The sequence below is a fragment of the Patella vulgata genome, chromosome 2 (genome assembly GCF_932274485.2).
Source record: "Patella vulgata chromosome 2, xgPatVulg1.2, whole genome shotgun sequence".
Lineage (NCBI taxonomy): Eukaryota > Metazoa > Mollusca > Gastropoda > Patellidae > Patella > Patella vulgata.
This window is the reverse complement of record NC_065880.2, coordinates 69,955,292-69,973,508: the sequence shown is the minus strand read 5'-3', so window position 1 is coordinate 69,973,508 and position 18,217 is coordinate 69,955,292. Positions and strand designations below refer to the sequence as shown.

General features: G+C 34.1%; 1 protein-coding gene across 2 annotated transcripts; it reads left to right on the top strand.

Annotated features, from left to right (window-relative positions):
- Positions 1-390: 390 nt before the first annotated feature.
- LOC126811942 (eukaryotic translation initiation factor 3 subunit L) lies at positions 391-16,688 on the top strand. Of its 2 annotated transcripts, none has more exons than XM_050538007.2 (19): positions 391-482; positions 4,135-4,180; positions 4,980-5,127; positions 5,246-5,328; positions 5,570-5,631; positions 6,104-6,173; positions 6,549-6,622; positions 6,794-6,874; positions 7,130-7,220; positions 7,892-8,046; positions 8,681-8,854; positions 9,319-9,452; positions 9,745-9,844; positions 10,434-10,507; positions 10,753-10,810; positions 12,744-12,782; positions 13,196-13,288; positions 15,540-15,620; positions 16,315-16,688. In XM_050538007.2, the coding sequence occupies exons 1-19, from the start codon at positions 453-455 to the stop codon at positions 16,339-16,341; spliced, it is 1,620 nt and encodes a 539-aa protein (XP_050393964.1). In that variant the 5' UTR covers positions 391-452; the 3' UTR covers positions 16,342-16,688. The 2 variants fall into 2 exon arrangements, with proteins under 2 accessions (XP_050393964.1, XP_050393965.1); XM_050538008.2 differs by having other exon boundaries at positions 393-482; positions 4,144-4,180.
- Positions 16,689-18,217: the final 1,529 nt, after the last annotated feature.

The window sequence follows — 18,217 nt, the reverse complement described above, 5'->3', positions numbered from 1 at the left end:
ATTTTATTCCTAAATAAATGATCACTCAAGTAGGCCTATCCCCAATGATAAAAAGAAATCACTTAATATGGAGACTAAATGAGCACTGTTGAATTGAAAATATTTCGGAATATTTTATCTCCTAACTTCAACATTCCTAATGAATTATGTTACAATATATGATTCTTAATATTCCAGCACATCAGGGGAGACAACTTGCTATTTTATAGTTTTCACGTTAACTAGTTGTTGAAAAGTGTTATGTTATCATAATATTTTTCAGTAAAACATTGTAGTTATATTCATTTATGGACTTGTGAAGTAAATACCACAAATCTATAGAATTCGACCAGCTTGCCATAAAAAAAAAGGGGGTGAAAATTTCGTTATCTTATTATCTCCCTTGGTACCATTTTCATGAAGGAAACCACACAAAGTATCCGCCATTTTAACAAGTTTTCTCAAAAAGAAACATGTGGAGCGACGATGTTTATGAACCAGATGTAAGTAAAAGGTCTAAATCTAGATGGAAATAACGTAAGGAGTCTGTGTTCTCGTTAGGTGATGGAAATAACTGGTGATATAAAATCCAACAGGCTAATCATAATCTACTTGACTATTTGACAAAAATAATCACAAAAACCGACCGGCTGTCAGCAAGTCATGTCATCACAGTTAGTTCCGCACAAGACTAGATCTTGACCGATCTGGAAAATATCTTTCTAGGGTTAGGTTTACAATTTACGTGTCAAACGTACAAATTGAAGCTGTAAAAACAGTGGATTGTTGGTAAAAAACTATTCCGAAGGGTTAGGGTTAGAATTGTGGTTATAAACATGGAAATATATTTTCCAGATCGGTCAAGATCCAGTATCATTTCCTTTAGGAATTGTCTTTGATCGGACGATATCCGCAGGTCCGCTGACAGTTCCTATTCATCCCTATATAGCTGCAATATGGAAATACGGTAAAATACATCTGTTCTCAGAATATTTTGGAACCCTTACCGTCTACTTTTCACCATAATTCTATATTTTTCGCCAAAAGGAATCATTTCTCAACTTATCTGACACAAGTTCATAATAATCCAACATTATTTTCAAGTAGAAATAAGCGATTAAATAAACATGCAGGCTGCGCATGTTTTGAGTCTCGTAATGGCCGATCAGTTCAAACTTATTTAGGGTGTATTTAATCACAAAACTCTACTTGAAAATAATGTTAAAATATTATTCCAAGGATTCCAAATTAGCCTTAAAACAGAGATGAGGAAGAGCGGTATTTTCATAAGGCAGCTAATTAGGAACTGTCAGCATACATCGTCCGATCAAAGACATCACAGTGTGTAGCAAATGCAATGTTTCATTAGACCAAACTAAAAAGCATTTTTATTATCTATTATTTGGGGTGCCTGACTGTTACTCTGGAAAGGTTGGAATTCCACAATTTGATCAACCCTGAAATAAGACGTCTTATTTGTAGAATTTGTGACATTGACTTATGTTATGCACCATACCTAGGGTGACCCACCATAAATAAATATCTCCATATATCTCGACAATTACGCCACAATATTTATATATATGCCAAGCCTCAAATCAGTTTCACACAATTATAGTCACTAAATAAATGATCATGTTGTACTTAAAAAGCTATGACCATTAATCATGTATAAATAATAGACTGAAAACTGGTTCCAAGAGTCGTCCATAACATCCAGACACTTTTGAGTAAAAGATAGGTTACGTGCCCTTGTTTTGAAATTAGTCTCGCTTAACCAGTCTATCGACCATTCTACGTCTGATTGACAGGTCGGGATAATCAAGACTACTTTTTTACGAAACATAACAGAAAGCTAGAACAAGAAATTGAATTTAGAAATAAGCACGTTAGGTAGCTCAACAATCGTTTTAAGAAGCTTGTAAAAGTAAAATGAAACTACTGCTAGTATCATGTTCCTGTCTAACCCGAGTGATTCAGAGATATTATACTATTCAAAAAAAGTAGGGGATATTTGATTTTTAAGTGTTATTAAAGTCACCTAATGAAACTGACGAAGAAACAAATGACAAAATGAAATGAAGTTCACATTCATCGATTTATTCCAAATGATCGTTAGACTAAGTAAGGCACAGACTGACCATTATAAGGGTAAAATGATACCCGGGGTCAAACAGCAATGTTACCACAGCATCACAACCAAGTCAGTAACGGGTAAATCCTCCTCTGTTTGCCAAACAAGCATTGATCCGACGTGGCATACTCCTAATGAGACGTCTAAGGTCATTTTGGTCCAGAATGTCCCATTCCTGTTGCAACGCAGCAGCAAGTTCTTGGACATTGGCAGGACGTTGTTGACGTAACCTCTGTCCAAGCATGTCCCAGACATGCTCGATGGGGGAGAGGTCGGGACTCAGTGCTGGCCAAGGTAATGTGGTGATGTTCTGTTGTTGGAGGTAACCTGTAACGATCCTGGCCCTGTGACATCTTGCGTTGTCATCCTGGAAGATGAAACGGCGGCCATGACGTCGTGCGAACGGCACAACATGGACTGCCAAGATGTTGTCCCGGTAGTACTGGCCTGTAACACGCCCTGCAACAACATGTAAAGCCGTTCTTCCAGCAACAGTGATGCCTCCCCACACCATAACAGAACCACCCCCAAATCGATCATGTCTGATGACGTTAACGTCTTGGAAGCGCTCGTTTCGACGACGCCACACCCTCCTACGTCTGTCCAAAAAATCAACAGTGAACCATGACTCATCTGAAAACATCACATTGCTCCAGAGTCGATTATCCCAGTGTTGACGATCCCTACACCAACGACGTCTTGCTTGAATGTGATGATCTCTCAAACAAGGGATCACGCGAGGACATCGGGCGCGAAGGTGACCCCTATGCAGTCGATTCCGAATCGTCTGGCCACTCACTCTCACACCAGTGTCTGTTTGAAGACGAGCGCTGATCTGATTTGCTGTGATGACACGATTTCTCAAGGCCAAGGTACGGATAAATCGATCCTGGGCTTGAGTTGTCGCCCTTGGTCGACCTGAGCGTGGTCTGTCCTGTACAGATTGTGTATCACGGTATCTGGACCATAGCCTGCTTATGACAGACTGAGAAACATTCATCGTCCGCGCCACAACCGCCTGTGTTGTGCCGATATGTAGCATGCCAAGGGCACGTAACCTTTCATTTTGGGTAAGCCGACGCATATCAAAATTTGTTTTCTGGTCACTAAAACAATTAAACTGATGTTTCCACCCTGGAATTCAATGCCACAATGACTGTAACATTCAAAGTCAGAGTCGTGCAAATCTTGGGTTGGACCCCCATGATGATCCCAAGCATCACCTGCATTCCATGCGGTAGCTATTGGTGCGTTTGGGCGTCACATGTAACTGGAAATGTTTCTTCTGTTAGGTTCTATAGTGACTTTTTTCGTTGTCATTTCCATATTTTGGTATTATGCCCCCAAAATCAAATATCCCCTACTTTTTTTGAATAGTATATTTGTACTTAACCAAAAAATGCCGCTCTTAACGGTACAGTTAATGATAAAGCGATTTAAAAAATGAAACGAACGTAATTTCTAAATCTGCTGTAATAACCAAGAAGCTTAATTTTACTGCTATTCAAAATCGTCAACAATAAATTTTTTACGGCTGTAATAGTTGATAGATTTGTAGAGAATTGCACGTGCCATGGCTATTTATAGTATCATACTGTCAGAAAGTTGGTCTCGGCACGGCGAATGTGCACGCTTCAGTGGTAGTCTCGAACTATCAGCGGTGGACTGTATTTCTGTGAGTACATGGGTCACCCTACCATACCAGAAAATAATGAAAATTTTTCACAGTGTTTTTATTATTATAAACACAAATAGGCAATATTACATTGTAATTACACTTTTCAATGAGTTATTATTATTAACACTAAAAGGCTCTTACAATTTAATCTAACTTTTTCTATGGTTTTTAATATTAACACTAATGCAACTACTAATAGGCTATTACAATTTAATCTGGGAGCTACTGACAGATTTTGGTATCTCATCAGTGGCATTCAATATAGAGGTCAAACCTATGTCACAGATTTGATAGCACAATCCGTCAGTAGCTTCCAGACTACAGCGAATACTATATTTTTCAGTTTGATCAGACATATGGAACGGGGTATGATTATGAATCACATACAGGTATGTGTCAAGCATAGGCATCTGTTTCAGACTTTAAGTACATGTACAAATTATCACAAACATATATACAACCCTGGACATAGGTACCTGTCATTTATAGACATTGTCAGACCCAAATTATCACACAACATGCTGTTGTGACTTGTGTGATAACTTTGGTCTGACACAGTCTGTGGCAGGTGGCTTCTGTACAGATTTGGTATGTATAGAAAGTAATGATATACAATTATTTTATAGATTGATTATGAGTCTTTCTATGGCTATTTCAGATCCTTACTTTTCCTTTAACCAAAGAAACAAACTAAGCTTTTTGAATAGCTAAAATGGAGTAGTTCATTGATAAATAATTTATTATACAGTGTTTTTATTTCTTAATCTGATGTAGAAAATTTCATGTACACCATACTGACAAAGTGGTATCGAAAAGTGACATCACAATAGGTTACAATGAAAAAAAACCCAAGAAAAATTAATTTAAGTTGCTAAGTAAAGGATTTGATTTGGAAGCCCTTGTATTGTGAAGGGGATGCACTGGGCAATTTTTTAGTCTTCTATGTCCTCCGGAATGACCATTGTAGCTGGTTAAATATAATAGGTCATCGTGATTGCCATCTGTATTATGTTGCAATTTATTGACAACTGTTCTCTGAACTGATGTCTCTGTGGCAAAAGAGTAAAATAAAATTTTCTGAATCAAACATGTTCAGATTTTAAACAAATTGTCAATATCTTTATCTAATGATTGCATGTGTTAATTTGAATAAATTTTCTTATATTTTGTATGAATGTATTATTAAAGGTGATCCCCAGCAAGATTTAGAATATGAAAGACAATATCACTCATCTTCATTTATTGTTCCTGAGGTCATCAAAAATTTTCTCTTGAAATTTCAAGGTCATATCTTGGATCAGAATCTTTATGAGATTCAAGATGCATATGAAAATGGGTAAGATTATTTAACTTTTCTTGTAAACTTGTCAGCAAACTATACATGTATATAGAATCTCTTGTTGGCTTCATCAAAATCATAGTCAGTTTTAGTAATTCATTGTCTTTCTTTTCAGGTTTACTCAACTCACTGAAAGTTTCTTTAAAACTTCTCCATGGCCCGAAGCTGACAGTATTGCACCTATTATAGCAAAAGAAGGTGAGCTTTGATGGAAGAATATTACTTTTATTATCTGTAAAAATACAATCCCAGATTGTGTTACAAACATTTTAAAGAGCAAATACCACTGATAAAATAGCACAATTTTGTCAGATTTGACACGGAAAACAACTAAATCCAATCTAAATCTTTTTTTTTTTTTCAAAGTGTCTAGAGAGATTTAATTAAGATTTATATTTTATTGTATACTGGTGACTTCATTATGATTTGTATTTTTCAGATCCTATTTTCATGATACTGTATAGAGAACTTCATTTTAGACACATCTATGCTAGAGTTCCTGTAAGTAATTTAAAGCTTTACCCCAAAATATTTTTCCAATCAATGGGTCTTGTATTACATACTGGTAATCCATAAATGATAATCTCGAAGCAGTACACTTAACAAGATTATGTTGAAAATCTGAAACGCGTCCTGGGTTAAAATCTTTGAATTTTCTACACAGTTTATTAGGTGTGTTGCTTTGAGATTATTAATTATGGATTATCTTTGGATGGCTGCTTCCTTGAGGTCCCACTGGTATCACTGAGATCCATTCTTACCTGCACTATTCCTAGGATTTTTCATTCACTTATAGTAAGGAGTCATGGAAATATTTACGTACTAGTAGTAATGTCTACATACTTAGTGTGGATATCAAGAAGACATGTACACATAAAATATACCTTGTCTGTTCTAAATTATTCAAGTAAATATGCTTGAGTTGACAACAGTCTTATTTTTATTGTACTAAATATAATTTATTTGTTTTCAGAGTGGTCCATCATTAGATCAGAGATTTGAATCTTACTATAATTATTGTAATCTCTTTAATTATATTCTCAGTAAGTTTACTTCAGTTATTATCATAACAAAATAGTTACCTGTCTAGAGTAGTAGTATTGCTATTCAAAGTCATCAGTTTAAGACAAGATAAACAGTTTTATAGAAGCATAAATACATTGTACAGTACATGACAGTGCCATAGTCAAAATAACTGTAAATCAATAATCTGTCTTGTTCAGAAATTGATGGTTTTGGTAGTTTTCTTGTTTTGATAGGCTAGAATTTACCAAAAGATGCTTTACATTAGTAACATGCTTCAAATTATAGAGAACCAAATTTTATGATAAAATTAGGGTTTGCTGGCGAAAAAGACAATAGAGAATACACTGATTAATATTTTAATATTCGTTATAGTTATACAATGACAATTTTAGGTTCTGAAGGACCAGTACCATTAGAATTACCCAATCAGTGGCTCTGGGATATAATTGATGAGTTTATTTATCAGGTATGTCATATTCAAATGGTTAATTTCTTCAAAATTTTTGCTTATAAAACTAATTTTCTCATTCATTATAATGAAGTAAACAAAACTTAGAAAAGGTGATTTTAAATGTTGTGCTGTCTCTAAGGATTGTGTGTGAGTATATTAATTTGTTTTTTTATATTTTATTTTCAGTTTCAATCCTTTAGTATCTACCGATGTAAACTGGGAAAGAAGAGTGAAAGTGAACTCGAAATTTTGAAACAAAATCCCAAAGTAAGTTTAGTTAACAGGTTTTTTTGTTTTATATTCAACTGAAGTTAATGTTAAACATAAAACAAGACCAACCTATATTTCTGTCAAAATTGACAATTAGCTACAAACCCCCCCAAAAATCAGTATTGAATAAAATTTATTTCTTCGAAGGATCTGAGTTTTTAAAACATATGGTCCTTTGCCAACAGCAGCATTTAAATATATTTATTTCTAATATTGCCAGTGATTGATATTGCTTATTGATTATACTTGTAGATATGGAATGTTCATAGTGTGTTAAATGTTCTACATTCACTAGTAGAGAAATCTAACATAAACAAACAGCTAGAAGTTTATACAAGTGGTGGTGAGTAGTCATCGTGTTTTTAGTTTGTGGTCGCCCTAGTGGTCACAGTTTTTATTTAATTGAAAAGCCGTTCAAATATATCATTGTTCCACGTTAATAATGATTGAGTTTGAATTTCGTGAAAATAGGACCAGAACTATTATACAAAATGGCCACTCCTTGTACGCAAATAGTGTTAAAGTAGAGGTCCAAATTTTTATCTGATTTTGATGAAACTTAAAATATATGTTTATATCCCAGAGATTTAGATTCCTTTTGATATTTGCACATATTGGACCATAACTTCCTGGATTATGTCACCCTATTGTACGAAAAGTCGCTTTTTGTTAGCTTGTTTTCTGTCCGACTCTTGCATGGCAAGCGCTTGTTTGTCATATCTGAAGATAAGTTTTCAACCCTTATTTTTGTTAAAATTTAAATGATGGAAGTATGTAAATAATGATTTTATTTGAACCTGATGTTTTTAACGTTGTGACAAACGTTAAAAATGTTAATTAAAACAATAAAAAAAAAGGCAAACATATGCCAAACCAAATAACAGGCACCAAAGAAACTGTGTCTGACAAAGCCTGAATTTGTGCCTGCCAATGGCAGGTGCCTTATTTCCAGACTTGTGTACTAGCTTTCTGTTTCATTGTAGCTTTAGTATATAACTGTTTGAATATTTATAGGTGATCCTGATAGTGTAGCTGGTGAATTCGGACAACAATCTCTATATAAAATGTTGGGTTACTTTAGTTTGGTTGGTTTATTACGACTTCACTCCTTATTAGGAGATTATTACCAGGCATTGAAAGTTCTAGAAAATATAGATTTCAACAAACAGGTAATTAAACTTTGATTATTTTTATATACCTTGCAGTCTCTGGATGTCAGTTGAGAAATCCCTTGCAAACTACAATATTGTCAAAGTTGAATCTCGAAAAGGAACAAAAATCCATGGTTCACTTCTGTTCAATATTTACAAAGATATGATCAATTGAAGACAATATATTGATAATCACCTGTCATAAAGTCATGTCTATTCTTTCCAGCTATTATTATATTCTTGTTTGTGATGGGTAAATAGGTCCCATCCTCTGCCATTATATAACTCGGGCAAATTAACCTGAAATTTTCTGTCTTTCTTCTTCACAAATGCAGAGCATTTGCAAAATTTTTTCTATATACCATGTTCTCTCCAATGACAATGTATCCCCCTGCCCGAGATTTATGTTGCATTGTTTATGTAGTCTAAAACGTGAATAAGTATGAATAAATCTCAACCAATCCGTTATGTAAAGTGAGTCAACTCATTAGCTTCTTGAACCCAGAAGTAACAGTTAATAGATGTTTTGGAAATAATACCCTGCAGCTATAAACTTTGTAATAAACAATGTCCAGGTAGTGCTTTAGGATAAAAGTATCTTATTTGTTTTAAAGATTAAATTTGTTACTAATTGTAAAAAACTTTATTTTAGAATCTGTATTCTCGTGTACCAGCTTGTCAGATCACAACATTTTATTATGTTGGTTTTGCGTACATGATGATGAGAAGATATCAGGATGCTATACGAACATTCTCTAATATATTACTATATATACAGAGAACTAAAAATATGTTTCTCTCAAATAAACCACAAATATATGATCAGGTAAGTTCATTTATATTTAAACCAGTTTCTGGATATTTTAGTTTATTGTTTCGATGAAAAATTCCCAGTTTCTGGATCAGATGGGATTGATATATAGACATTTGTTGTGTAAATGGAAAATCAAATTTAAGCCCTCAAAACTTACAAAATCATTCAATCCAAATGAAGTTAAGGGAGGGTTATTGAATGGGTGCTGGATATCCTTCCTTCCCTGTTTTGTTTACTGTAGGTATCTCATAAACTGTTCACGATGTTTTTATGTAACTGTGTTCACACATAAACCTATTACTGTTGTTGTGCTATTTGCTAATTAAAAATTTCTCAAATTTAGTAACTAGTGTTTCACTTATGGAAAGAAATTTGACTGGTATATATACAAGGAACACCAGATGTTATGTTATAAAGAGTATTAAAATCTGATATTAAATGTTATACATATATTTTGTTATATTTTTTTTTTTCAGATATCAAAAGTTAATGATAAGATGTATACATTGTTATCCATATGTTTAACACTTCATCCAATGAGAATAGATGAAAGTGTTCATTCACAGTTACGAGAAAAATGTGCTGATAAGATGCTCAGAATGCAAAAAGGGTAAGGCTATTTTCCATGTACATGTTTCCGCAAGTGAAAAAGTTCACCTAATGCAAATGTAATGGTGAAAACGTGCATTTTGAAACAGGGCTTAAAATTGTTGTATATAAAGTTCAGTGAAGAGCCATGATGTATCTGAATAATTCTACGATTGGCGAACTATGATGTAGCTTAATAATTCTACGATTGCCGGGCTATGATGTATCTGAATAATTCTATGATTGCCAATGCTGTCAAATTTATCATATCGATTGAATAATGATTGATCGTTTTATGATTATTTTTTTTCCAGGGATATTAATGAATTTGAACAGAGTTTTTCTTTTGCTTGTCCAAAGTTTTTGTCTCCAGTGCCTCCCAATTATGAATCACTTGGAGCAAATTACCATAAAGTAAGTAGTCTTTAATTAGTCTCTTTTTGTCACAGTGCCTCGGTGAGTAAGGCGTTGGCTCACTAACCACCAGGGTGGGGTGGATGGCCGAATGGTTAGCGCGCGCACGCTGTATCATAAGATCTGTCATTGGGTCAACTGGCATGGTTTCTATTGCCTGGTTGTACATGACAAGGAGTAGGGTTGCCTGTCCAAGCTCGTGGGTTTCTTCTGTTTCCTCCCACTGCTAAAGACCCATACATGCAAGCGAATTATTGAGATAAAATTGAACCATTTTAGTCCTGAAATGACCTAGTTCTCTCTCTCTCTCACTAAACACCAGAGTGTTATTGCTTTGATCTCAAGATTTTAGATGTAGTTTCCTTATGTAAGACTGCAGAACCACCACTATCCAAGTACAATATCCATCACAGTGCATGGCATATGTCGATCTTCAGAAGCCTAGTTGGTACATGTTAAACCTCATTGTATTTCATTTTGTATTCAGTCTCACTTTATGTAAGAAATAGGTTGTAACAACCTAAGAATGTTCTAGGTACATCTGTTGGATGCAATTATGAAATTAATAATGACCATTAATGAATTTCAGGAACCTTTTAATCTTCAACTTAGAGTTTTCTTAGATGAAGTTGGTCAACAGATTCTGGTACCAACAATTCGCAGGTAACTACTGCATATTATATGCTTACAAAAGCTATTTGAATATACAATTATTTGTATATGATCAATTGTTAAATTTTTTTGGGTGTATTTTCAGACCAATGTATTTTTCCATTGAATTACAGTATGGTTGTTTAATTGACATCGAATTTCGAATTTTTAATAATTTTTTTAAATGCGACTATTCAAATATTTGTGCGAGTACGAAATATTACACTGATTGAACAATGCTTAATTAAATATTTCAGTTATTTAAAATTATATACTACTCTACCTGTTTATAAACTGGCTGCTTTCATGGATGTTGTAAGTATTTAACACACTTTAAAGAGGGAGAAGAGGTTACTTGATATTCAATTATGTTGGGGTTTTCCCTTTTTATACGCCCACATGGAAATGTGGTCGTATATTGCCATCGCCCCCATCCGTCGTCCACAATTTCTTGTGAACACTCTACAGACTACATTTATCATCTGATTTTTTTGAAATTGATATATGTTGTTTGCATTAGTGAGATGAAGAAGCCTATTTAATTTCAATAACTTCGGTTAATTTTATCTGGAGTTATGGTCCTTGTTTCACTTTGTTGCACCTTGTGAACGCTCTAACGACAAAAGTTATCAACCGATCTGTATGAAATTTATATGCATCATTTAAATTAGTAAATCAAAGAAGCCTATTGAATTTCAGCAATTTCCGTTAATTACATCTAGAGTTATGGCCCTTGTTTCACTTTGTTGAATCTTGTGAACGCTCTAATGACAACAGTTATCATCCGATCTGTTTGAAATTGATATGCATCATTTAGATTAGTGAAACGAAGAAGCCTATTGAATTTCAACAATTTCCGTTAATTACGCCGTGAGTAATGGCCCTTTTTTCACTTTGTTGTACCTTGTGAATGCTTTAACGACAAAAGTTATTATCAGATCTGTATGAAATTTATAGGTATCGTTTAAATTAGTAAAACAAACAAGCCTATTGAGTTTCAGCAAATTTCCGTTAATTACATCTAGAGTTATGGCCCTTGTTTCACATTGTTGAATCTTGTGAACGCTTGAATGACAAAAGTTATCAACCAATCTGTTTGAAATTGATATGCATCATTTAAATTAGTGCAACGAAGATGCCTATTGAATTTCAACAATTTCCGTTAATTACGCCGTGAGTAATGGCCCTTTTTTCACTTTGTTGTACCTTGTGAATGCTTTAACGACAAAAGTTATTATCAGATCTGTATGAAATTTATAGGTATCGTTTAAATTAGTAAAACGAACAAGCCTTTTGAGTTTCAGCAAATTTCCGTTAATTACATCTAGAGTTATGGCCCTTGTTTCACATTGTTGAATCTTGTGAACGCTTGAATGACAAAAGTTATCACCCAATCTGTATGAAATTCATATACATCATTTAAATTAGTGAAATGAAGAAGCCTATTGAATGTCAGCAATTTCCGTCAATTACTTCTAGAGTTATGGCCCTTGTTTTACTTTGTTGAACCTTGTCAACGTTCGAACGACAAAAGTTGTCATCCGATCTGTATGAAATTGATGTGTATTATTTGAATTAGTAAAACGAAAAAGTCTGTCAAATTTCAACAATTTCTGTAGATTACTTCCAGAGTTACAGCCCTTGTTTTAGATTTTAGAACCTTGTGAACCCTCAAACGACGAAAATTATAATGTCATCTGTATGAAATTGTCTATTAAATGCCCCCTAATTACCTACAAAAGAACAAATATACGACAACTCTTGTCGACCGCTTGGACGATTTAGCTGCTGTGGGCGTATGTTTAGTTGCCTGGCAACCTATCTTCTAAATATATCAATAAAGTAGTAACTTGTTGGTATTCAGACAATGAATTTCAGTAACTAATTCCAGAGTTATCATTAATAGGAATACTGTTCATCTTGGTAATGGTTGGTGGGGTTATTTTTTTTATCAGACTGTCCAGGTTAGGGACTATTAAAGATTTAAATGAAAAGTGTTGGCACATGCCCAAGTTCTAATGTCACTAATATGGGAAATCTGACTGAACATACTAGATGCAGATGTTGGGGGGGGGGGGACTCAGAAATTTGTCAAATCTACTGAGGGGTTTGCGAGTGGTAAAAGGTTGGGATTAACTGCACTAAGACATTTTAATTTTTATAGTTTTATAATCCTATATTTGATCAAAACAAAAGCCCAGACTATTTATTATTAGATCATATCATATATGCAAAATATTTTCTTCAGAATGAAGATGTATTAAAGACACAGTTAATGTGCTTTAAGGTAAGTCTATGTGTAAATACTTCAGATAACTTGGTATCATTTGTGTTATCGTACATACATCTGTACATTTTGGGCATACCGAGAGATACAGAATTGATCACCGTACTTCTTCAATATAAACAGCATCAGCATAGAATTGGAATTGTATCTAACATATCACATTCGAAATTCTAAGCATTTCTTAAAGGTTTTAAAAGCTCTGTGTGAACAGATGACAAGCCAGTTTATTTATATTCAACAGTAATGGGTATTTATAAAAATCCATTGCATTGTGACATAAGTTTTCTTTATGGCCTGGATGTCAAGAACTATTGCCTGGGAAGTCCTATTGTTGATAAAGTTGTACCAACACCAGAGAGAGAGGCTAGTATCCCTCGTTCTCGACGTGTCACTACTTTTATTGTATTTTGTAGCATAAAATGAAGAATGTTGTGTGGACTAAAGGTACAAGTGGTTTAGATGGAGAATTCCAATCAGCATCTGAAGTAGATTTCTATATAGACAGAGTAAGTCATAATGGGAACATTATTTTAGGTCCATATTATATATCATACCGTTTTGGTTTTTAACATTTCATTAATAAATTTTAAAAATACCATGACCATTGCAAGTTCAAATTGTCTGATTGTCACTTGCATTTTTCGGACAATAACTAAGTTAATTCACACGATAATGTACCATACTCAAATTGATGGTAGATAATCTTTCAACTTGGATTCAATCTTGAGGATTATAAAGATGCCCATTATACAAATCTAATAGATTGCTGCTGGTTTGTTTATAACTTCTGCAGAAGATACTGAATTTTGTGAAATTTTCAATTAATCATTTTGTTTGTAAATACTTAATGGGTTAGAACAATTATTGGACTGATATTCCAGAGACTTGACTTTCACAATATTGTTATTTGCAAGGAATTCATCCCTCAAATGATGATCAGCGGCTACCAAGGAGTAGCTTGTCAATTAAAGGTTTAAGATGTATAATCTATTTTGAACAGTATAATCATATAAATAATAACCCACAAGATATATATGATTTCACACCATTAGGCAACACAAATAAAATAAGTTGTTTCTCGGGCACCGCCCGCACGCAAAATTGGTTGCGCGTGCGGCCTATTTATTAGTCTTGATGAAAAATAAAAAATATGTAACGCCCGCCCGAACATCGATAAGCAAGTCATAAAAAAAATATGCCGCATGTATTAAACTCATTCAGATGTAAACGCTCATTTACGGGTCTTTTTTATTGATATCGAAAGAACCTCCATTTTTGTATCACATGATTTTAATTACCTCCCCTTGTGAACTAGAATTTGATTCGTGTTAAACACCGAAAGTCATTGACAACAATGCAATGTATTTCAATCATTCGATCTTAATCGGCTCATTATTGCCGGCTTCAGTCGGTCCATGTTTGAAAAAATCCTACTTATAAAACAATGAATCGTAGAACAGGTTAATTATTATAACTTGTGGCTACGAATACGATACGATGATAGTCACCATACCTTAGTCAGAATCTGGGTCATTAGCACATTTAACGGTAGTTTTGATAATCCGGAAAATAATAATTGGATTACACATTTGATGGTTTTACTGACGAGTTGTTAGTTAAATTTAAATAGTCATTCGATATAAACCCCAGATAGAACACCGAATATCCTGAGAAACACCAAATATCCTGAGAAACAGTCATTTCACGAATCCCGATGACACGTGACATGCATTGGTTGGAATTAGGTCAATCATTATAAACCAGCGATACTAGATTTAGATTGAAGTGTCAGTTTCCGTGATGATTATTTTTGATACACATGATGACAGAGGCTTACTCTTTAAAATATTGTCGTTATTATGGACGGCTATTAATAGTCGTACGGAATTTTATTTTAAAACAATTTCAATTATGGTTATTACCATTAGTAAGCTACATTATGTGAATTAAATGTGGAAAATTATTTTCCTTTCAGTCAGTGTTCAGTGTTTGAGTAGACTTGATTTTTGGGTTTATGTTCTAAGTATGTATAATATATAACTGAAAGCAAAACCGTAGACAAGTAATGACTTTCTCATTAAAAAAAAAAAAAAAATACAAGGCCGCCCTCCCGCCCCAACAATTTTCAACAATAGGCAAATTTTATTTTGCACCATCCTCTAGCCAGAAATGAGATAAAAAAAAATAAATAAACCGCCCTCCCCCCCTACAGTTTCAGCTGTCAGTTGCCCGAGAAACAAGACATTTATTTTGTGTAGCCTTACTGAATAATTGAGACAAATAAATCAGTGCTATTTATTTAAAATACGCATAGAGATCATGGTATTTAGAAATTCTTAATAACTCATGAAGTAAAATTTCACACTAAACAGCAGTGAATATTCGCTAGGCTGCTACAATCACTGATAAGGATGACATCGATGCGACTTAATGAGCTACAAATATTAACTTTTTTCCTCCGACAAATTAAATTCCAAAACATTTTTTTTATGTATTAGAAAAATAAATAAAGAAGTTTTAAGTATTTGTAGGTAAAAATTATTTCCTATTTAGTATAAATGGGTATTAAAATGAGTATAAGACACCATTCTGCCCAAACCAGTAACGTCTTATGTAAACAATGCACATGCCAATGATGTGACGTCATGTGTTGAATGCAGTCATCTTTTACAGAGATATTAGAAGACTTTCGTAATCCTCTGTGAAACAGATTGGTAAAATTCCTGTTAAAATGTGTTCTTTTGTTATTTATTACAGGACATGATTCATGTAGCCGATACTAAAGTAGCTAGAAGATATGGTGATTTCTATATCAGACAGATACATAAATTTGATGAGGTGAGTCAACTGGTTTTTGCATCTACTGGTAGATTTAACAGACTTGATAGTAAAACTCAATTATCATTGTACAAGTCTAAATAGTTTGTCCAACAATTAAATTGAAAGTGAAGTTAACTAAAGGACAAGGAAAAAAAAGCTTTGTGCTCTTTTTAAACTTATCACATTATTTGTACTCACATACAACTCTCTTCGTTGTGAATTTTCTCCATTCCATTGATAGGCAACTTAAATTACTGATTGCCATTCTTGCTGGTTAAATAAATGAAATGATGTTCAATATCCTACTTTTCTGCATCTACTGGGTCAATAGAGACCAGTGTGCACAGGTGGAACTGGGATTTCCATCTCAACCGAACGCCTAGACAACATTTCCTTCTCAGGTGCTCTGACTGCCTCAACTGACTAGGAGAATTCAGGCTGGAAATTTTTCTTAGCCAGCACGGGGAACCCAGGAACCTCCTGGATAGTGAGCTAGCGTCAAACCCACTGAGTCACCATCTAATAATCTGATAAAAGCCTTTTATCCATATCCTCCACAACCTCGGAAGCGTGGTAAACATGTATTTTCCTAAACTTCTCTAATCATATATAGCAGTCTTTAGTTTAATAATGTTACAGGTATGAGAGCCACATGGCTATAATGCCAGCGCTATAATAAGACAATTATATCATGTATTTTTCACTTTTTCAGATTACAAGGACGTTAAAAATGCAGTAGAACTAATACAAGATTAAAGATTTGTCATAAAATAAAAATATCAAAAAAATATTAAATTAAAATAAATTGCTTATCATTCTTATGTAAATTTACTGAAAGGGCAAAATAAATCATACTGCCTAATTTGTAAAACACTTGTTATAAAAGTCAGTAATCAGAAAACTGGATGCTTTATAGTGGACAATATTTTAAATCCTCGTGCCATGAATAATAAGTACTGTTACACTTCAGTAATATTGAGTAACAAATATTTCATAAAATATTTCATTTTGATATGTGAATCTGCCTTACTAGCATGCTGAAATTTGATTTAATTATATAATGGAATAATAAATAAAAACTCTGTATATATGTGTTTTTTATACGCCCATATTAAATCTGGACATATTAATGTTACCCATGTCTGATATCTCTCTCAAATATCTTTTGAAAACCCTACATAAGAATAGAATCTGTACAATACAGAATGTTTTGATTGCAAATCAAAGAGTTATCTCACCATCTGCATTGGACTTTGTCCATTCATCCATCCACAATTACTTGTAAACACACTAGACAAGAATGATTTAAGATATTTTTGAACTTTGATTATGTTGTTCAAATGCTGACTTTATTACGAAACGCTCATTTTTAAATTTTGGAAGCATTTTCGATTTGGTAAAAGAAAGACCCCTATTGACAATAACCTTCAAAGTAATACCACTTCATTGCCTAATCTTGTTACCAGTAATTTTGCCGATTGTTTTAAAAGATAGGATTGCTACCACTGAAATATACGTCCACATTCTTGCTTTGATTGATATGGTACTTTTTTTTAAAAAGATTGAGAATGAAATATGAAATGGCTGCAACGAACAATATGACAAGAGGCTAAGCGTTGGGTTTGTTTTGCCAAATTTACAGGGGAGCCAAGGTGGCTAAGTGAGTAGGTTGCAGGTCAATCCTGGTGTTGGCGTGGTTTTCCATTGTCAGTGGTGCATGACAAGGACAGCTGTCGCTCGTTTGGATGGAACGAAAAACATTAGGCCGTAGTGCCGCTGCCCAGGCAAAATTTCCTTTATAGCCCACTGTATGCCGAATGCTCATCTTCATTAGCCAAATCGGAGTAGGACGTTAAACCCCATTTCATTTCCAAATTTACAGACTAAATATTAACAAAACAAAAAAGTGGGTGTGACACCGCCCTTGGGGGTTGGGGCATGCACAAATAGTTGGTGTTCTTACGGTATAAGAAATAAATATGCCAAGTTCCAAGATGATCCATTCAAAATCCATCATGTAGACAAAAATTGGCCTGACTGCCCCATTAGAATTTGTTTGGCTTTCAGTTCTGCCCATGCTAACGTTTAGTATACGAAACATTTAATATCATGGATTTAGCTGTTCAAGTTATCAATATACTTGCTCATCTCTGTGTATCAATCTAAAGTCAATCAGATGATAACTTTGGTCTCTAGAGCATCCACAAGACTTTTCAAAGTGATCATGGGCCATTAAACTCTGGTAGTAATTATCGGAAATCATTGAAAATCACTGGGCTTCTTCGTCTCACAACCTTAAACACTGTGTTTAAATTTAAAGTCGATCGGATATCAACTTTAGCCTCTAGAGTGTCCACAAGCAATTATGGAAGGGGGGTGTCCACAAGATATTTTGAAGTGATCAAGGGCCATAACTCTGACAGTAACTATCGGATATCGTTGAAAATCAATAGGATTCTTCATCTCATGACCTTAAACACTGTGTATAAATTTTAAGTCAATCTGATATTAACTTTAGCCTCTAGAGCGTCCACAAGATTTTTCAAAGTTATCAAGGGCCATAACTCTGGCAGTATTTATCGGAAATCGCTGAAAATCAATAGGCTTCTTCGTCT